The 22,584-nt window shown below is 42.5% G+C and overlaps 1 protein-coding gene and 1 pseudogene across 2 annotated transcripts in view; one reads left to right on the forward strand and one right to left on the reverse strand.

Moving 5' to 3' along the window:
* The window catches only part of LDB3 (LIM domain binding 3), a 61,352-nt gene extending 55,751 nt beyond the window's left edge, over positions 1–5,601 (forward strand). For both annotated transcript variants that reach the window (XM_064594907.1, XM_064594909.1), the window contains one exon: positions 2,805–5,601. In XM_064594907.1, coding sequence (XP_064450977.1) covers positions 2,805–2,894 — 90 coding nt within the window. In that variant the 3' untranslated portion in view covers positions 2,895–5,601. The remainder of the gene's footprint in view (positions 1–2,804) is intronic.
* A 9,302-nt stretch (positions 5,602–14,903) lies between these two features.
* Positions 14,904–15,007, reverse strand: LOC123847309 (small nucleolar RNA U3; annotated as a pseudogene).
* Positions 15,008–22,584: the final 7,577 nt, after the last annotated feature.

Genomic DNA, 22,584 nt, shown 5'->3' on the forward strand with positions numbered 1-22,584 from the left:
TGATCCTAAGACACTGCATGCAAGTCTGGTTGCCCAACTTCTAGAAGGATCCAAGAGACTTGGAGAAGGTCCAGGGCAGACTGTGACACAGAAGGCCTGTTATCTCAGGGCAGGCTGACGAGAAGTCTGTGTCACATGGAGAGGGTACCATGGAAAAGGTGAGCATGGGTCTGTCCCTTGAGCCCACTGAGTTTGGCTGAGAATCACAGTGTCACAAATCCCAGAGAGAGACCAGAAGAAGCAGTAAAGCATAGAGTTGTTCAGGCCAAGATTACAGATAAGTTCTGGCAAGGTGTGAGAGACCCATAGCACTGCAGAAGGATCCATCTAAAGAAGCCAGGCAGATCCTGTCCTTTGGAGAATCAGCGTGGTGAATGAATCATTACATCTTCCTCCTAAGTGGCCCTGTGTGGCACTCACTGCCCTGTTAAGGTATAGCGAACTGAAACATGGTTTTGGTTTTAATTTTTGGAAAGGAATCTTTTGATTGGAAAACTGTGAGGGTTTTTTTTGGGGGGGGGGCAAGGGGAATCCTTTTCCATCACTTTATATTGCTAAATCATCTTTGATGAGCATATATTTTCTTATAATTAAAAAATTAATAAGAAAGGAAGGTCAGAACTAGCTCTCCCAGCTGATAAGCTGTTTTCCCACCAGTTAGATCTCAGGAGAGCACATAACTTTAGACTAATTCAATTTACCAAATATTGCTTGAGTTTGGGGAACACAAGAGTATCTCTGAACAAAGCTCCACCTTCAAGGAGTTCGGAATCTTGAAAGAAAACAAAGTTAACATATACAAACAATTAAAGAATAGAACAAGACAGCCTCTCTAAAGTCCTAAGCATATAAAATGAGGGCTGAGATGGGATCCCTGGGTGGCTCGGTTGGTTAAACATCCAGCTCTTGATTTCAGCTCAGGTCATGATTTCAGGGTCATGAGATGGAGCCCCACATTGGGCTCTGTGCTGAGTGTGGAGTCTGCTTAAGATTCTCTCTCCTTCTACCTCTGCCCCAACCCACTCGTGCTCTCTCTCTCAATAAAAAATAATAAGAAATATTTTAAAAAATAAAATGATGGATTAAGCTCCTGTCTGGGGGTTGGGTGAGGGGTTAAGCACATGGGACCACTGTGATGCCACCTTTCTTTCCAACTGTCTTGGAGTGGTCACATGCTCACTGAGCTAAGCTCATCTCAAGAGGGTGATTTCTCTATCCTCATGCCTTTTGTATGTGGGAACTCTACCTGCTGCCCTCCTCCTCCTCCTTTTTCTTTTTTAGTGGGGGCGGGGGACAGGCAGAGGGAGAGGGAGAGAGACATTCTTAAGCAGGCTCCACTCCCAGCATGGGCCTTGATCTCACGACCCTGAGATCATGACCTGAGCTGAAATCAAGAGTTGGATGATTAACTGACTGAGCCACCCAGACACCTCTATCTGCACTTCTTCTGATGTCAGTGTCCTAGATGTGGTCCCTACTTCTGCTCCCTGTTTGGTATGTTCAGTGCCCTCTATGACCCGGGGGCTCATCCCAGCCTATGTGACTTCCCAGCTGACTCTGACACATTGGCATACTGCCCACCCAGGGCCAGCCTACACACTGGTAGTCCAGCAAACTTGGAGGGCTACCTCAATACAAGTCCCACAAGCCCAGAACAATTTCAAGTAAGCACAGCCCCCCTCTGTGGTGGGGTATGGGGAAGATGAGCTAGATCTAGGGTCTTGCAGACCTGGACACCGAGTCCCAGCTCTACAACTTGCTAGGTCTGTGACTTAAGTGGGACGCTTGGCTCTATGAACCACAGTTGTTCCCTTGTGAAATGGGGAAAAGTCATACCTTCCCATAAGTTTTTGTGAGAATTAAATGAGATCATGTATGTAGAGTGGCCTCCTGCTTGACCCACAGTAGCCTCAACATACATTACTTAGCTTTCTTCTTTCTGTGATGTCTCCATCTTCAAACTGCACTCATATTATGTCATCATGGGGATATATAATTTTGCCTCTTTTTCTTTCATATACTGTCTCCCTGCATACGCTTTTCCATATTTGACTGATCTTTTTCCTGGTGGCATTCCATTGGAAAATGTACTGTAAGAATCTTAGTCATCTCCCCATAGAGAGACATTTTAGTGGTTTTCAGTTTTCACTTGAGCACACGTTGTTCCGTGCAATCATTTCTGCAAGATAAACTCCTCCTGAGTGGTACCGGGCAGACACATCTTTACAGCCCCTCTTCAGTGTTGCCACATCCCCTACAGAAGACTGAGCTGATTCACCGAGTGGTGTCCCTAGCAGTGCCCAAGTAGGCCTGATTCCCTTTTGGCGTTGTTAACTGTTGATTGATACCTTTTTTTTTTGCTTTTTGGCTACAGTTTTCTAAGGTTAAAGGTAACAAGCGACTGAGGGTTTTTGTTTCTTGTTTTTTGTTTTTGTTAGATTAATAGATACTTAGGGGTCTCTCACGGAGGTTTTAATTTATTTTTCCTTTACTTATTAGTGAGGATAATCTTTTCTGATGTGTTTGTTAGTTTCCTAATGGTATTTTCTTGGATGTTAATTGCCCCCGTGGATATTGACTCACGATTTTGTACTGGTGTCTTGTAAACTTTGGACAGCATCCATCGATCATCTTCATCTTGTATATTTTTTTGTATTCCATTTCATTAATTTGAGTTTAGTTCTGTGTTCCTCTTTGGAAGTCTTAAACGTTATGTAGTTCGATTGTCTACTCTGCTTACGTCATTAGGAATTTGTAGTGGGGAGAGGTAGGCCCGCCTCACACCTGTCTGTCCTCTGTCCCAGGTCTGCCATGTGAATCTGGAGGGGCAGCCATTCTACTCCAAGAAGGACAAACCCCTGTGCAAGAAGCACGCACACGCCATCAACGTTTAGGGAGCCCAGAGCGTCTGATGCGGACAGGCCGGGAGCTGCTCCTGCCGCTGACAATAAAGGATTCAAGGAGGCTGACGTTTCTTTTTGGGGGAAAGGGGGAACACAGGAAGCTACTGAGCCCTTTTGAAGTATAATTTTAGTCCTTCCTTCTGCACACAGATCGTGTATTTGCATAGTTCAGACTAGAAGCCAAATGAAGATTCCTCAACCAAGCTAGTAATTAATCCAAGGCTGGAGTGGTAATTCAGATGTTCAGGACAGAATTCCAAGAACTCCAGAGTGGAAAACAAAAAAGTCATTTTCTCAAAGCGATACCCTTCCCTGAGGTCACCAGAGCAGGGACAGAGCTCAGAGCGGTCATGGAGAATCTGGAGCGTGCGTTGGAGTTCTCTAGAGCTCCTCTGGCAAACAGAACGAAGTGCTAAACAGTACTCGCTGTGGGGTATTTTTAGAGCCATAGCTGAGGGCTTGTTAGCTGAGACCGATTGGGCTTTCCTCACCAAAAAAGGAAGTGTTATTCCATTACTAGTGTCTCGGAGCTACCTCTGGGCATCAGACTTCAGACTTGAACAGAGTTGAGCGTTCTGAGGGAGTCCAGGTGTCTAGGAGGGGTCTTCTAGGAGCTGTGGGGCAGTTGACAGGGCTTTAGGAAGGGCTCTGGCTCATGCTACAGACATCTCTGGCTCACGTCTAAGACATCCTATGTCCCCAGAAGGTTTAGCTCCTTTTTGAATTGTGATGGGAAAGTGGAATTGGGTTTTTCCAGTTTTGCTTTGCTGTGTGTGAGAGGAGATTTTAAAGCGACTCTGGGTTGCGTCTAGCCTTTGTTTTGCTTATGAAGTTCGTGAGCGTGAATGTCCCGGTCTTGTGCATGTATTTCTCTCCCAGTCCTGTGACTGCTCACTTATGAAGTCTTCCTCAGTGCCCCTTCCCCCAACAGGCATAATGACCTGTGGACAAGAAAAGAGAGACGGTGTCTGAAACAGGATGGCAGAATAGGCCGAGAACATGCCCAAACTCTGCATGGAGAGAGGAGCCTTACCTTCTGCCAGCCTCAGTAAAAATGCCAGTGTTGGCCGCACCTCCCACCTCAGACCTGCACCATCCTTCTCAAGTGTTCCTTTCAGTGCCGCACACTGAGTACGGGCAGGGATGTCGACCGTTGGGAGAAGAAGAGGGACTGATAATGTACTCATTTGCCATTTGGGCCCATAGTTTGAAAATGTATGAGCCAAGTTGATCTAGAACTTTTTTAAGTATTTATTGAAATAGACTTGGGTCTTCAAACTTCTTTAAAACATTAGTGATAGTTTGGGCTAAGTAAGCATTTTAAAGCTGTTTGGTGACGAAGAGAGCAGCTTAGTTTCTGAGGCTGGAAATGGTATATTCTCTTTCCCTTCAGGAAGCACTGTTATTATGCTCATTGAACAAGGCATGGAAGCAGGCAGTCTGAGGGGGTGTTTCTCACTTGAACACAATAGTTAGGCACTCTTCCAACTCACTGCTACTCTCTCCTCACTCCTGTTTTGGATTTTTCTCTTTGCATGTTTTATGAGAATGCATTAGAACATTTTCTTCTGAGAACTGAGGCTTCCAGGGGACTGCCTTTCTACCTGAGTGTGTCCCTTCTCCTTGAGGGAGAAAGCAGCAACAGGATGCGCCCCTAGCAGGAGGCCCGTGCTTTTTTTCCAAGGGTGAAGCCATGTTCCTGAGGGAGCACCAGGAGGGACATAATTGTGCTCCTACCACGGGGCCCTTCTTTACCTGTGGTGCAGTAAGAAAGTGAATCTAAAGTACCAGGCAGTAAAATCTGCTGGGAGTGACTGGAGATTTTTCAGGAGTTGCAAACAAGTACCTTGGAGCATTCTGTTATTTTTTGAAAGTTCAAATATACAGGGATAGGAGGTTGCTGGCTGTACAGAAAAGCTCTAGGCAGGTTTTCTCTTAAAGCAAAAACGAAAACAAAAACACATTTTCAGGGACTGGTCTTGAGGAAAGGAAAAACAGTTCCCAAGAGTTAAGTTTCCAAAAATATCTTTTAAAAGGGTTTACACACACATGGACACACGCATGCCAGTGCGACCATTAAAAAAGTACATGATCATTAAAAAGAAAATTGAAGCATCTCAAAGAAGGACTTCATCATGGTCATTTATTGAATCGGTTTTTCTACATCTCAGAGAGAACGAGTGTTGATTCTGAGGGACTCTTTATTTACCGAAACCCAAAACAAACAAAAAAACAATTTTAAAGGTAGCAGGAGAAGAAGGTAGTTTTGAATATGGGGTTCCCTCGGTGTTTGCAAGTTTGGTGTAGCTTTGGGGTTAAGGTTGTATCTATCTCACCATCAGGGATGTCCTAGGACACCAAACAATTTCTAATAGTTCCTAGTGGGGAGCACACTTCGGATCTCCCGTTCATGTCTCCTCATTTAACACTTACAAACATTAACTTTTTGCAACGGAGTGATTTGTGTCTGCAGTGTATGTGTTAGGAATCTAGCTTTTATAATGTTAGCTTTTCAACCCGGGTACTCTTGCTTTGGGATTTTTTTTTTTTTTTTAATTTTAAGATTTCAAAAGTGGAAAGTAGTGCGGTAGAGGTGTGCACAAAAATATTTTGCATGTTTGTTTTGGGGTTTTCTTTGGCCTGTGTGGATTCTACTTTTTAGCACAATAAAACCTAAAAAAGGATGTGCAAATACTGATTTTTCTGTGTAAAGTTTTTTTCACATGACACCAAAAGTAGATTATTTCTATATGGCTGCAAAAAAAAAAAGTTTGAGGCAAAACGAAATGTCCTGCGGAGAAGAAACATATAACTCACTCGCTCTGTTGGCTGTGTGGCCCAACAGCAGTTTAATTGCCTTGTTTAAACAGACAAAGACATGTGAATAATACAAATTTTTGCATACAAAGGGAATTTACCAGGTAAATAATAAAGTGAAGACCAGGCTTTGCCTTTTCTTTATGGAAAGGTTTATTTATTTTGCTACTAGGTGATTATTTCAGATTTATTTATTTTTATTCTGTTCTAAATGGCTTCATTTCTAGAAAATTTTCTTCCATGTCTTTTGTTTTGAAATAAGCTCAGAGAAAAACCCTTTCATGGCATTTTTTCTTCTTTTTTAATAAGGAAGATGTTTCTGAGGACACTATGCTTAACAAACCCAATTCACTCTTTTTTTGTTTTTGTTTTTTGAAGATTTTATTTATTTATTTGCCAGAAAGAGAGAGGAAGAGCACAAGCAGGGGGAGTGGCAGGCAGAGGGAGAAGCAAGCTCCCCACTGAGCAGGAACCCTGATGCGGGACTCAATCCCAGGACCCTGGGATCATGACCTGAGCCGAAGGCAGACGCCCAACCATCTGAGCCACCCAGGTGCCCCTCAGTTCACTCTTTGTTAAGGTATTCTGTTTCCAGGCATTACTTAAAAAGAAAGAGAACATTTTCATAATTTATTTGATATTTTTAGCACCTCAATCAGATTTTTGAAAGAGCTGTGCAATTGCAAGAAGGAATAAGATACTATTTTAGCATTCTTAAAGCTATAGCACTTCAGATGGAGAAAAAGAAAAAAAAAAAAAGAGTCTCATAGAGTCATAGAACGTAAAGTTGGAAGGAATCTAAGAAATCCCCTGGGCATTTTCCAGATGTGGGAACCAAGAAAGGAGAAATGGCTTCTCAGGACACACGGTCAGCTGGGGAGGCAGCCGGGGGCCATGGACTGAACATGGACTTTGACGTGTTAAGACCAGAACTTAGATCAAGGCTGATCTAATATCACCAGGGTGACATTGGGAGAATGTCTCTCATCCCTCTTGAGAGTGAAGGTAATAACACCTGCCTCACAGGTGTTTTGAGAGCTAAATGCAATAGCTTTTGTTAGAAATTACAACACAAATGTTAGCGACCATTATCACCAATGGGGTAGGGTCAGAGCCCAAGGCCCTCACTCTTCCTTCATTTTCTTAACTCCTTCAATGTGTCCATTCAGAAAAAAAAATGCTTTGGGAAAACCTGTAGCAAGTATAAATATTACACAAGGAGCCTGGAAATATGAAACACCTGGATCAAAATTTGGTATAATTACCTTGTACCAGAATTTCTGCCCTTTTCACAGAAGAAAAGTTGTTTATTCATTTGCTCATTCATTCATTCTTTCAACAGATATTTTATTGAGCACCTGCTACATGCCAGGCACTGCTCTGGACACTGGGAACATAATAGTAAAGGAAACAGACACAAACTGTTATTGCCATGGAACTTAGATTCTAGTGGTTTGGAATCAGCAAAACAAGATACTAACTAACTTGTGTTGGATTGGTTCTGAGGAGAAATATTTGACTATTTAAAGCTGCTCCACAGGCTAACCACTGGCATTCAGCTGGATTTAGGCTCATTAATGATAAGGACATGGCGTGAAGAATAGGTTCTGGATCAAATCCTAGGAAATGGTTGTATATGCTCTTCACCCTGGAGAGTCACAGCACACATGTGAGCTGCATGAGTGCTCGGTCCCTTAATAAAGAAACTTGCTTCATTTATTTAAGCACAGAATATGGAACTCCAATTTTGAAAACACTGCCTAAAATTTGGGTTTAGGCTTTCCTGATTCTAGCTTTCCCAGGACAATGCTGACAATGTTAAGAATTTTTCTCAATGTTCCATGCACACACGTAAATCATTTCAACAACTTGGGCAATGTATGCTGTTGTTTTTTAAAAACAGATTTAATTTTCAGGGCAGCTTTAGGTTCACAGCAGAACTGAGCAGAAGGTACACAGATTGCCCAGATACTCCTTGTTCTAACTCACATACAGCCTCCCCCATTATAAACAACCCCCCGACCAGAGCGGGACATTCGTTACAATCGCTGAACCCATATACTGAGGTGTCATTATCACTCAGAGCCCACAGGTTACATTAGGGTTCACTCTTGGTGGGTTTGACACATTCACATTCTTTGGGGTTGAACACATGTATTATGACATTCCAACATCATACAGAGTTGCAGTAAGAACCCTCCGTGCTGCACCTAGTCATCCCTCCCTCCCCTTTAGCCCCTGACAACCACTGATCTTTTTACTGTCTCCATAGTTTTGCCTTTTCCAGAACGTCATAGAGTTGGAATCACACAGTATGTAGCCTTTGTAGGTTGTTGGCTTCTTTCACTTAGTAATACGCATTTAAGTTTCCTCTAGGTCTTTTTATGACTGGACACATCATTTCTTTATAGTGCTGAATAATATTCCAGCAATATGTCTTTTCATTCCACAAACATTCAGTGAGTGGCTAGGCTTTGGTGTAGGGATGGAGGACGACAATCCAGACAAGGTTCCTTCTTTCACAGAGCTTACACTCTCAGGGACAAGACAAGCAATAAGCAAGTATACATAATCAATATAATTTGAGACAGTGAGTGCCATGGGAAAATAAAACAGAGCACATTGTGTTGGGGGCCAGAGTAAGATACTTGTGGCTGGGTAGTCGGGGAAGACCTTGCTGAGGAGGTAACATTTGGGCTGAGGTCTGAATGATGGGAGAAACCAACCATACCAAAGTTTGAGATAGAGTGTCCCAGATGGAGGAAAAAATACATGTGGAGTCTTTAAGGGAAGGATTTGGCACAGTGAAGGCCCAGGCTTGAAAGTACAAGTAAGGAGAGGGCAGTAGAAGAGGTGAGGAGCACTGAGGACCTTGTAGGCCTCAGTAAGACACGTCAGGTAATGTCTTCAAATGCCTGCCAGTTGAAAGGAGATAAATATTTGACTCCAAGAATTTCCACTTTTTTTTTTTTTTTAAGATTTTATTTATTTATTTGAGAGAGAGCAAGAGGGCACACAAGCAGGGGGAAGGGGTAGAGGGAGAAGCAGACTCCCTGCTGAGCAAGGAGCCTGATGTGGGACTTGATCCCAGGACCCTGGGATCATGACCTGAGCCGAAGGCAGACGCCTGACTGACTGAACCACCCAGGCACCCAAGAACTTCCAGTTTTGATAGAAGAATACATTTTACTTTTCCTGGGGTGCCCAGGTGGCTCAGTTAAGTGTCCGACTCTTGATTTCGGTTCAGGGTCGTGAGATCAAGCCCCATGTTGGGCTCCACGCTGGGTGTGGGGCCTGCTCAAGATTTTCTGTCTCCCTTTCCCTCTGCCCCTGCTCAGCCCACCCACCCCCCTCCCCGCTCACGTGTGCTCTCCCTCAAAAAAATTTTTTTTTTTTACTTTTCCTATAATACTTTTCACTTGAAAAAAAAATTTGAAACTGTTCATCAAGCAGTTCTGGATGAATATGGCAAACCTTGTTCCATGTAGTTGTCTACAGTCTGGGAAGCAGATCTGTGTAGATATGGCACACATTGTTTTCTGAAACCTGGGAAACAGACCCATGCTTGTATACACACCCACACAAATTGCACACACACTTTATGCTTTACTTAATTGGAATCACACTATACATACTGTTCTAAGATTTACTTTCTTTTAAAAACAATTTATGTTTTAACTATGAACTTCACTGTTTGATCCTACTTAAACCTCTATAGGGGCACCTGGCTGGCTCAGTCAGAAGAGCATGTGACTCCTGATCTTGGGGTCATAAGTTAGAGCCCCCAAATGGGTGTAGAGATTATTTAAAAAAATAGATAGGGGCTCCTGGGTGGCTAAGTCGTTGGGCGTCTGCCTTCGGTTCAGGTCATGATCACAGGGTCCTGGGATGGAGTCCCACATCGGGCTCCCTGCTCCACAGGAAGCCTGCTTCTCCCTCTCCCATTCCCCCTGCTTGTGTTCCTTCTCTTGCTGTGTCTCTCTTTGTCAAATAAATAAATAAAATCTTAAAAAAAAAAGATAAACTTAAAAAAAATAAAGCTCTATAAAATACATATTAAGGGTTATCTAAGTAATAATGATCCCAAGTTAATGTATTTACTGAGCTTGTGGAATAAATTCTGCTATGAATTTTGCCAAGGCCATCAACTACTTTTCTGAACCATTCGACAGCTATGTCTTCCATGAACTGCTTTCCTGAGATCCTCAGGCTCACATATCCAGATTTGGCTCTACTGTCTCACATGGATATCTTACAGCCATCTCCAAGTCTGCCTGCTTCATAGGTTGGATGAATGGCCATAGTTGGGTTCTTCCTATCTTTTCTCTTGGTACCCTTTAGGTACAGTGCTTGGTTTAGGAAGTGGGTTTGTGAACCAAACCAGAACAATCAGAACCTTTCCCTGAGATTTTGTTAAACCTGGAGCTTGGAGAGCAAGAGTCTTTTCTCTCACTGGTGGTCAAGCGGGAAGAATGTTAGTCCAAAGGCCCTGTGCTCCCTCCTGTGCAGAGAAAGTCTGTCTGCCCTAGGAGAGAACGAAGCCAACAGACACGGAGAAGCAAAGATTAGAAAGGAGAAGGAGGGAGTGTTCTGCCAACATGAAGACTCCTGGATCTAGTCATTCCTGAAGCTCCACACCTATCTCTTTCTTGATGTAATAAATTTCCCCTTGATCCTTGAGCTTGCTTACATTGGGTTTCTGTCACTTACAACCAGAAGAATCTCAACTAATACGGATGTTAGGGGGACCTGAAGCCCCCATCATCTGCCACTCATCTTACCCATGCCACCCCATCTGAACAGACAGAGTGCTTATTTTTGTAAACATAGTTTTGAGGTCAATCCCATAGTGCTGCTGCCCTGCACCTCTTCTACGCAGGAATTCTAGATCTGGCGCTGACTGAGTTCACCAACCTACCACCCAACCTGCTTCTCCTCTTGTATCGTTTCTTTCAGTGAGTAACAGGTCCCAACCGGTCACTGAAACTGGAAATCTGGGAGTCATCCTATGTGTCTGTCTTCTCCCACAACTGCTCCTTCTGGCAAGAGTTACCACAGACTGCCATATTTATTTCCTGATCTGTCTTGGATCTATTCCCTCCTCTCCATCCTCAGAAACCTTCCTGCCTCCAAATATCTCTCTTCTAGTTATCTCCCAGTTTCCTGACCTTGTCTCCATCTGGCCCCCCATCTACTGCTAACTCACACCCCACACTACAGGTAGTGAGATCTCTTCAAAAATAAATCTGGCCATGTAATGGTCCTGCTTAACATTCATAAATGGCTTCCCATGACCGCTCAATAGAGCCCAAACTAACCTGCATACAGGACCCCGCACATTAGCATCATTGATTTCTCTAGCCCCTTAACCCGTCACGGACTTACCTTCTCTTCTCGGCCACCCTGTGAGCCAGCATTCTGTCCTCAGTCCTTCCACAACACTCTGGAATTTTCCCATTACTTAATAATTGACTGTTTATGTAAGTCTTTCTCACCTGTTTACGCAAGAAACAGCTACAAACAATGGCTATTTGGAATGCATTTATGGGTTAGCCAAACTGTGAAAACTCTGAACACTTTTCCACAGCAGTGTATGCGTCGGATTATCATTTTTCTCCCCCCTACAGCTAGGCAGCATACTGGCGAGATTTAGAACTGAAATGGCAAAAGGATGCTATCGTTGATGCAGCCTAGCTGGGAGTCGAGTTCCTTTTCTCACAAACAAATCTTACTAAAAAAACAAAACATTTCAGTAAGTAAATTCTTAGGGCTGCATTTCCATTTCCAAATCAGCTGTCCCCTTATCTAAGCCAAGCTCAAAGTCTCGATGCATAAAAGCAGGTATAAAGAGACTATTTCAAAATAATTTTCAGATTCAGGGAGAAGCCAATTAACAGAGGTCTTATCTTTTATTTCTAATGAAGCACTTTGAAGGCCAGAGGCTCCTTGTATTTGCAGAATGGGTGCAGGGCATCTAGTCTGTGCCTGCGGTCAAAGATAGAAGGCCAGTAGTGAAGGCAATTCCGTGTTGAATGTTGTCATCACTACAGAGACCCCTGCAGAGTCTCCTTCCATACTTGTGACTTTTTGGTGAACGGTAGACTAAGGAGGCTCTGAAGAAAAGTAGGCAAAGATTGAATAAGAACCTGATCCAGTTTGGGATTCAGGTTTTGTGGGGGCCCATCTTTAAGAAAAAGACTATAATAAAATTCCAAACATCAAATTAATTATAAAACCAAGCAGTCATTTAAAATGAGAAGAAAGAATCACAACAAATGATTGGAACCATGGGATCGCTAGGTCTCTTTCTTCTGAAATCTCTTTAGGCAAGTTATCCAAAAAGTTTACATAGGAATATTTCCTGAAGGCAACCTGACTTCCTTCTCTCAATCTAGAACATTCCAGCAACTCTCAACATTCACAGGGGCCTTTGAAAGTGAGGGACCCTGAAGCTTAAGCTTCATTAGTTTCCAGATAAAGACACCCTGGATCCAGGCCAATAGAATGAAGGACACAGCCATTTGGGGACCCTGATTCCCTGGCTCATGCTCTGGTAGGAATTGGCAACATTTGTCCAGGGCTGTCTCCGGAACCAGGACCAAGACATGCCTCAAAGTGGGGAGACTAAATCAGATTACTGAGTGAGGCAAGGCTTGAAATGGGCCCAGACTCTATAGCCTGTACCTCCTAACAGGTGGTTGTATCTCTCTACCCTCTTCTTGAATATTTCTCATTTTATAAGCCCAGGTTTAATGTGAAGGTAACTGAGGCAGTAAGTAAGCTGTGGAATGGTATGGTAATATTAGGTTGGAGGTTTAGGAGGAAAGACCAGAGTGTTGTAGAAGAAGCCCCAGGCACTGGCTCAGCCTGAGCCATGGATATTAGGTCCTTTTTGAGTAGCTTGGAATTATTAAAATGGTAAGAATCATCTCTTAGCTTGTAGATTAATAACCAGAATGTGACTTCAGAAGAAAGTAAAGAAGCCTTTTCTTACATGCACTTCCTATGTATCAAGCACAATGCTTGGCACTTTATGAATCTTTTCTCACTGAATCTTCATAACCCTGGCAGGTGGGGAAGCCAAAGATCAGATAGGTAAAATCCTTTCCCCAAAAAGTACAGCTAGAATTGTCTTCTTTCCATTAGGCACTCAATGTGAAGTCCTGTCTGTTACACAGTTGCAAAATTCCTATCTTGAGTGGAAATACTATATTCTCCTCAAAGTACTGGGAGAAGAGAGTTGAGTTCAGGTCCACATTCATGGAGTCTCTACTTGGAGGCTGGCCTCATGCCACGTAGCTACGTATTGTGATTTCAGAGGTGAATGAGGAACAGTCCCTGCCCTCACAGAGCTCACAGTCTGGTGGAAGAAACTGACAAGTTCCCAAGCAATTCCACTGTCCTATGGCAATAAATGTTTCTGCAGCTTTTCTGCAAAGCAGACCTAAAAGCAAAGGACCATCAACACAAAAGACAACTCTTAGGGACCCTCTGCAATTGTGAAATTTCTTTTATAATCTAATATTTTAGCTTAAAAAGGGTATGCCCTGTGCTTTAAGTCATTTATTATTAGGCAAAACCGCTGCCCTGGAGAAAATGCTATGTAACAACACGTACTCCGTGCCCAATGCTAGGTCCTCTGGTTTGAGAAGCAGAATGCAAGGTAAATGATAGGACAGAAATAAGCTCGAGGTGCCACGGGACTAATCAGGAGGGACACTAACTCAGCCTGGGAGTGGGCAGCGAAGTCTTTCTAGAGAAGAAAATTCCTGAGCTAAGGCTGGAACGAAGAACTGGAGCCCAGCCCAAGCTGAACCAGAACTTACATACTAATTACCGAACTGCACTGGGCTGTATTTGAAGTAAGGCTCTTTAAGTGTTTTACGGTTTGTTTTCTTTCCCCTTCAACATAAACACTGATGGACCAATCACTTTCTAGAAGGAAAAGGAAAGGTAACGAAAATTAACTGAATGTTGACTCTATGCCAACTATTTTCCATATAGTCTCAGCTAATGTTTCACATCTGTCTCATTAGATTTGATATTATTTATTTATCCCCATTTTATAGGTGAAGAGACTGGGATTTAGAAAGGTTGACAAAGTCCGCAAAAGGTCAAAAATTAGGAAGTTCAGCCAGAATTCTGACTCCAAAGTTGATGTTCTTCCCACCTATCGCATTGCTTAACCTGTTCTGAAGTGTCTCTCTATTGGGTGGGTGAGTAGTAGCAGTCAAGAAAATAGTGGATTGGCTTCAAGTTTTAAGGACAAAAGGAAAGAAAAACAGACGTTTTCCATGAGCGATTTGGCCATCTCCTTTGGTCATGGAAAGTCCTGGAAAGGGATTTCTGGGCTACTCCTCTGGCTGGCATTGCAGCACCCTACCTCACCAAGCCAGATCTGCTGAATCTGGACTTGGAGAAGTAAGGGTTCATGGGACATCCTTTGGGCGTGTCCACTGAGGTCTGCTTTATACAGTTTATAATTTGCTGTAAACAGCTTGCTGTTCCCAATTAAACCTGTATGATCATGCCTGAACTTTTAGGAAACGAGGACTTCTTTTTATGGTTCTCTTCTCAGTGATAAAACCAGAGCCCTCTTCAGCTCCACGAGCCTCCTTAACCTGTGAGGCATTGATCCTGAGACTCTGCACCCCCACAGTCTAGAAATGCAAAGTGCTCAACAAATCAGGGAGGGGATTGCTAGTGATCGTGAGCCATCTCTTCCAGAGGGGTGTTCTGTGATTCTGTTTAGCAGTGCTCTAGGGCACTCCATACACAGGTTCTCTGACGCTTTTCAGGCTAGGATCGAAGGGAATACAGATCTATCTCCCAACTAAAAGCTGCTGGCTGAGAGTCATTTTTAAAGAAACAGTTGCTCAGAATGACTATTTTCCCTCTTAGACACATGGACTGGATAAAACCACCTTAGTTTGAAATTGGTGATAAAAGAAATGAATGGGTTTAAGTATCTTAAATGTTATTTTTTAACTAAGAAAGCAATATGTATTTAATAAAATCCAAAAAGCACATATAAATAGGAAGAAGAAAAAAGTAATCATAGTCCTACTACCTGGAGACAACCACTATTAGTATTTTGGCCTAATTTTTATTTTCTACTACTTAAATACTTTTTTTGATTATTTATTGTATTGTGGTAAGAACACTTCTTACATAACTGTAATTTCATACCTATTGAACAGCAATCCTCTATTTCTGGTGCTTTACACATTCACAAAAACTTCCCTAGTAACAAACTATAGAAATGATTCCTGAAAGTAATATTTCTACCATTCGTTTTGACTGCTGAGAACAGAAGCAGGGAAAGAATCAGTTCGGGAGATGGGCTCAGATACTGTTTACGAGGCCTGAGCTGAGCAGGTCACGGTCTATACCAACACTGTCCAACAGAACTTTCTGTGAAGATGGAAATGTTCTATATCCACAGTCTTCCAAGATGATCACCACTAACCTCATGTGGCTATTGAGCACTAGTGGGCCTAGATTGAGAAACTGAATTTTATTTATCTTTAATTTTTTTTTTAATTTTAAATTTTTTAAAAATATTTTTATTTATTTATTTGACAGAGAGAGATATAGCAAGAAAGGGAACACAAGCAGGGGGAGTGGGAGAGGGAGAAGCAGGCTTCCTGCTGAGCAAGGAGCCTGACATGGGGCTCGATCCCAGGACCCTGGGATCATGACACGAGCCGAAGGCAGACACTTAACAACTGAGCCACTCAGACGCCCCATGAATTTTATTTACTTTTAACTAAATTAAAATTTACATAGTCACACATAGCAAGTGACTACTGTATTGGACGGTACAGGTCTACACAGATGATTTATAAAGGGGTTACTTGCTGGTCTCAAAGTGTATGATGGGCAGGGATTGAAACTTGGCACTAGAATGCTGCATCTGTCATTTCAAACAATGACGTAGCTCAGAATACTTCTCAGCAATGAGAAAGGCCACTCCAAGAAAAAATATGGAGACGGGCTCACAATTAGTCTCTGAAAAGGAAGTCAGTCATTAGCTACCTTCTGACATCCTAGCAATTAACCAGTCTTGGGAGAAGAGCAGGTATCTCCAGAGAGGTGCCAAATAAATAGGAGATAAGAGACTATAAAAATGAAAAGCCTTTTGGTCTTTCATCACAGGATAATCCAATGCATGTGAATTAATGGCAAAGGGCTCGCTAATAGCCTTTGTGAGGAAATAGGAGCAGTGTAGCAGGATATCCTTTTTCCGCACTAAAGCACCCAATTCTTTCAATTTTATATACAGCGGAAGCAATTAATTGTACTAGAAAGAAATCCACAGCTGGCTTTCCTGATGGCCCCATAAGCAACAAGCACTATTGTTCAGCTTCCGGGATAGATGTAAAGTCATTCTACTGCACTGCTGAGGTTTTTCTGATTGCTTAGTTTGACTTTTCCAAAGACAAAAACCTGGGTAATAACCACGTTGCAATTCTTCTGGTCATTGCACGTTTTCAGTATAAGCAGCTGTCAAAAAGTTAATTTTTTACTTGTAATATAATCCGTGCATGTGACTTGATGCTAGTGTTTCTTCTAAACTTTGTGACTGAATCCTAAGTTATTCACTTTTGTTTGTTTTACATGTTTATATGCAGTTGAACTGTACTGTTTCTGCCTTTGTGGTTAACATTCATAGTGTGGCTATTCGAGGATTGTGCATAACAAACAAATAAGACTATATGTCAAAAACGTAGATACTCAACATTTCAAACTATTGGCCTGGATGGTGTTGTTTTGCCTTTTAGATGCATTAAAACATGTTGTATTTCATCAATTCTTAAATGCACATTTTTGGACATTTTATCATCTTTGAAATTCACATGTCTTACAATGGATAATGGGTCAGTTTAATCGGCAATGTTTTTCTTTCCTAGTTATACATGAAATAATGACACTTCTTTTAATCAATAACATCTTAGTTTTGATGAAATATGGTGTGTGTGTGGTTAAAATATGATTAAAATGGTGTATTATTGTAAGTATGGCAATGAAAGGACTTTTGTTATTCAGAAGAACATCTACCTTGATCAAATAAATAAAAATTTTGATTAATTACACATCTTACATGGGATTCTAATTGACTTAATTCTGACAAATATGCATCCTGCCACTTTCATTTTCCTCAAATGCCCTGAAAGGTATAAGGTACATAATGTTATACAATAAAATGTTACACATATATGTTACATATATATTATATATTAACATTATAAAAAGTATATAATGTTAAACAATAAAAAAGCAGATCCTATCCTTTCCTTTCCTTTCCTTTTCTTTCTTTCTTTCACAGAGAGAATCAGCGAGAGAGGGAACACAAGCAGGGGTCCTGATGCGGGGCTCAACCCCAGGACACTGGAATCATGACCTGAGCTGAAGGCAGACAGACGCCTAACGACTGAGCCACCCAGGGGCCCTAAAAAGTGGATTCTTGAAGCAAGCCAGGGATAAGGCTCCCTGCCTGCAGTCGGAATGGTACTTTTCTGGTGTTCAGTAGGGCCAGGTGGAGGTACCATGCTGCACAGCTCCAGGGAGCACCTTTCACACAGAGCAGGACTCAGATGGTGTCCGTGGAGTCCTGCGATGTAACCGCCCTCGTGCTCAGTGCAGTGACTACAGCAACTGTGGTAAGAACCAGGTCAGGGAGCGCAGAAAGGAGGGAGGAATGCCCTGTTTGACCTTGAGGGACAGCAGCACAGTGGATGCATTGAGGAGTCTGTGACCATCCCCAACTCTGGCTGGACCCTGAAAACAAATGGTTAGCAGAGGCAAGGATTCTGATAATTACAATGGTAGGCCCCAGCCTGGGGCTGCGATTTTGAGACCTTGTGTATTCTGATACTCCTTAACTGTCCTTCCCCAGGCTGGGGGGCTGGGAAGCCCCTATTCACATGTAAGTGAATAAAGGTAGGAAATCTTATTTAGGAGAAAGCTATAGGAACAGTTAAACTATGCAAAAAAGTCAATGATATAGAGAGAAAAGCCTAAGGAGTTTAGAATGGAGCAGTCAAAGAGGACTTCCTGTAAGAGATGGTACTTGGGCATTGCAGGCGGGAGAATGGCATCAAAAGAATGCATGTGACCTATTTTGCAGAAATCAGAGAGACCAGTCGAACAGAATGTTACCATACATCAGTGGCTCCCAGATTTTGATCACGGTAGTGTTTCATTAAGAGAAATCTGTGGGGGCGGGGGTGCCTGGTGGCTCAGTTGGTAAGCGTCATGGTCTTGGGGTCCTGGGATCGAGCCCCGTGTCGGGTTCCCTGCTTAGTGGGGAGTCTGCTTCTCCCTCTCCCTCTGTTCCTCCCTTCCTGCTCATGCTCACATACACTCTCTCTCTCAAATAAACAAATAAAATCTTTAAAAAAAATTAAAAAAGAGAAATCTGGAAAAACTGAGCAAGATCAGTTACAGAGGGAATGACCAATTAGGAGGATAGCTAGTATAATTCAGGTAGACAGTGAGGAAGACACTAAATGTAAAATAATCTACATTTTTATAGAAACACTGACAGGTGTTAGTTTTTGGTTGAATACCTTTAGGATTATGATTCCCCATGAAAGAAGTGAGGAAGTTGTTTTAAAGAGCATATAGAACTCTAGAACTCAAGTTTTATTTATTGAAAAACAGTTATTAGAATTTAAAGTCGATGATACAACCCTGCCTTTGTTGATAAAAATAAAATAAATGAGTGAGGGCAAACTATCAATAGAGAACAACATGAAATATCAACTATCTTAAGGGCAATAAACCCTGACTCAGAAGCAAATATCAAATGAAGGAATTATCTGCATGTCTTATTTTTTACTAGATTTTAAGCTTTTAGCGGACAGGAGTCCAAAAAAATGCCTAGTTCGTTCGTTCATTCACTCATTCATTCATTCAGTAGGTATTTACTGATCACCTACTGGTGTGCCAGGCAGTATGCTAGATCCTAGGGATAGAGTGGAGTGAAAATAAGGTAGTTTCTATCCTCTAGAACTGTGTGTCCAGTGCAAGGATGGGCACCAACATGTGTGGTGGGTGAGCTAGTATGCCTGGTCACATTGGTGGCACAACACCACACCTGGGAATACATCTGGATTACCGTGTAGACCACATATAGCAGGTACAGTATGACTCAGCATTCCTGATCCAGGATTGTACCTTCCCAGTTATCTCAGTCTGAATTTTATCACGACACCTTGTCTTCCTTCACTAGTCATTCACAAGGTAATCATACTCAGCTCCAGATGCGGGGATTTCTGGGCTACTAGTCTCAAAGGAATCCTTGAGTAGAATCGATGTTGAAGAGTAGTAAGTAGAATCAGATATGGGTTTTTACATGTACATAGATACACACACACATCTGTTATACTTTGATTATTCATTAACCTGATAAAAGCAAATACACACACACATACATAAAAATATTTAGTTGTTTTTTGTTTTTTTCTGGTTAACGAATAAAGTATACTAAGTCATAAACCCACTGCTCTCAGGAAAGGGAAAGGCAGGGTGGAGGCCTGCTAAGGATGGAGAAGGAAAAGATTTGCTGGGGGCTGGGATGGGGAGGCCCCAGCTCCAGGTGTTCGGTGGGAGGAATTCCAGCCCTCTAGGCAGTACCTGATAGCCAGAGAGCCGTGAGCAAACAACAGGTGGTAGTCCAGGAGAGCAGCAGGTATCAGGATGTCCAACTTGAGGTAATGGGGCAAGGAGGCCTGACAGTTGGATAGAACATGGGCAGAGAACCTAGGAACAAAGAGGCAGAGGTCAGTAAGCGTTGCCACGAAGGCTAACAGTGCACAGCAGCGTGTATTGCAGGGCTGGGGCCGACTCTACAGAGCAGAGTCCAGAGAACAGGCAGAGAAAAATCAGGTTCCACACAGGTTAACAGGCCAGGGCTTCAAGCACAAGAAAAGGACTGTGAGTCAGTTCGAAGAAAGGGGCCAAGGTTGGGGCTCCCCATGTAAGTAGCAAAGGCAGCAGAAGGCTGGGTCCCGGCTTGGGACTGGAGCTCTGAGACTCTTCCTGCCACAAGGCCAGGAAAGGATTAGGTTTTGTTGTAAGGGGTGTACTGATAGCAGGGAGAGGACTGTAGTGACCATGGGCTAGGGAGGACCATGTGGGGGCTACTTCGCAGCAAGAGCTTCAGTAAACTATCTTTGAATCACAGTAAACAAGTGCTTTGAAGCAAAGAGACATGGAATTGGGAAAAGGAGCAAGTAATTGAGAAGTAAAAATAGAAGGAAAGGTAAAAAGAAAAGAAATCCATTACAAAGAAAAGGACAAATTTAGATTTTTGAACTTTATTTTGTGCACTGATTTTAGATAACCTACCTTTTTCTTAAACACAATTTCTGTTTTGACTTGTTCCTTCTAAACCATAACAGGTTATAATTATTTTTTTTTAAAGATTTTATTTATTTATTTGAGAGAGAGAGATAGAGAGAGCATGAGAGGGGGGAGGGTCAGAGGGAGAAGCAGACTCCCTGCTCAGCAGGGAGCCCGATGCGGGACTTGATCCCAGGACTCCAGGATCATGATCTGAGCCGAAGGCAGTCGCTTAACCAACTGAGCCACCCAGGTGCTCCAACAGGTTATTATTAACCAGTAGAATAATATATTAGTGTCCATGCTGAAAAGTGTAGCTGTTTCCTCTACGCTTTACAATGCTTTTGTCCATTTGACACTGGGTTTTAGACTAACCAGAAGTATCACTCTGCAAGGGCATTCCTGCTCTAGTCCCTCCTTACTGGGCTCTAACTTACTCCGTATCTGCAGCCTTAGTGCTGCCTTTGCCTCACAAAATCTTTACAACAGGAAAATGACTTTGGATGGATTAACTCGGACAATCAAGAACTATTGCCTTCCCTGAAAATGGTATATCCCAGTTGCCCTGACCCGCCCTTATCCTTTTCAACATAGTCCATGCCACCCTCAAAAGCTAAGTCTTGATGACAAGGTTCAGAAAGGCTTAGAGGAAATTCTACCCTTATCTCATGTGTTTAACAGATACGAGCACTTGTTCTGTGCCAGGAGCTAGGCTCTGAGGAAACAGCTGAGAACAAGAGGGACAAGGTCTTTGCTCTCATGGAGTTTACATTCTGGGTGGGGGGAGGGGGGGCGGGTAATAGAGAAACTCAGACCATAAACCAATAACTAAACAAACAAGGTAATTTCAATTAGTAAGAAGTGATATAAAGAAAACAAAATTGGCGTGGGTGCTAATTTAAGACAGGTGATCAGGGAAGGTGTCTGAGGATCTGAGAACTGTAGAAGGGTAATTTTACAATCCAAACTAAGGCTATGGGGTTTGAGTACGCAACTACCACCCTTGGGGCCTACACCTCAAACTGTGCAGAGAAAAAAGGCCACGTCCAGCCATTCTATTAACCTACTTAAAGGAAAGCCATCACATTAGAGAATGTTAAATTTGGACCTTGAGGTGTTGCCTGAGTTTGGGGGCCAGACAATACGTGTCCAGATGTCTCCCTGGGCTTCCTGGCTGTTCTGTTCATTTAGTGGGCAAACTGGAGAAACAGGCTGGCATGCATACACATGCCAGGAACCAGAGAGAACACCATGACCTACTCAGTTGTAGGTAGGTAGGGTGCCTGCTGTGAAAGTGGGAAGGTTTGGTCACTAGGTGGGCTTATCTAAAGAGAACAAAAGGATGTCAAGTCAAGTCCCAAAGACTTGAAAAGAAGATCCTTTCATAGAGATGCAAAGATATCATGACTTAAAATGTGATGCCTCTATTTTGTTATTTCTACAGTGGCATATTTCTACAGGCAACACCGATTTGCAAGTTTCAGAAATTTGATGTACTAAAGTTTTAACCTGAGACTCTTGTCTATTATGGACTGATTCATATGCCTAAAAATCGAAGTAGGCTTCAGAGGGTATATTAACACACTTGTCATGATTTTATCTGCCATGACACATTGCTCAGCATACATCAGTGAGTTCTCTGGCCAATGAGTCTGAATCTCCCTAAGCAAAAGGCCCACCCTTTCCCCTAAAAATAAAGCAGGAATGTAGAAAACTTGAAAAAGTGTCAAGTTTTAGTTGATGCAAGGAAATTCGTGGTTGATGCAAGAAAACTCCTATTATCATACATTCTCCCCGCACAGCAAGATACTACAACCCCTGACTCTCAAACCTGAGGCAGCTCAAGAGTTCATTAAAAAAAATTGAAGAATTGCCAGAATTGGAAAAAAACTTGGAATTACAGAAGGTATCTGAGGCATCAAGGGCAAACGTGGTTTGTAAAAGGAGGAGAAAAGAAAAAAAAAGTCTTTAAACAAGAATGTAAAAGAATTTAGACATTTAAACAAGATTAAAAGGGAATACTCTGGAATCTAAACATCTCTTCAGGGAGAATGCGTATAAAAACAAATACCAGCGCCCGGCACATTCTTTTTCTTCCCTCTTTCTTTTTACTTAGCTGAAAAAGTGATTTTATAAAAGGACCTTAAAAAGAGTTATCTTTTGTAGAGACTTAACACGATACATACTGTTGCAACACTTACCAAAGAGATTAAGGTCACATTTGGTTAAAAGGGGACCTATATTCTTTCTTCGCATACAGGACACTGAAAACGTTTAACAGTATTTTCCTCAAAGAATGAGGGGGCAATGTTAGAAAAGAAGTAGTGACAATTATTTGCATTTTCCAAAGAGCGGGAAGGAGGCTCCGGAGGGCACGCGAGGTCCTAAAAGTGAGCCAAGGTCGAGGCGGGAGCAATATTTATAGTGCGCTGACTTCAGCTGGCCCGGGTTAACGCCGGCGCTCCTCTCCTGCCTGAGGAGTTCACGGGCTCGCAGGTCACAGGGCTCCGGGCGG

This window comes from Mirounga angustirostris, unplaced genomic scaffold (assembly GCF_029215605.1).
Source record: "Mirounga angustirostris isolate CCGP_5_RB_7025 unplaced genomic scaffold, mMirAng1.0.hap1 SCAF_6, whole genome shotgun sequence".
NCBI classification, from domain to species: Eukaryota; Metazoa; Chordata; class Mammalia; order Carnivora; family Phocidae; genus Mirounga; species Mirounga angustirostris.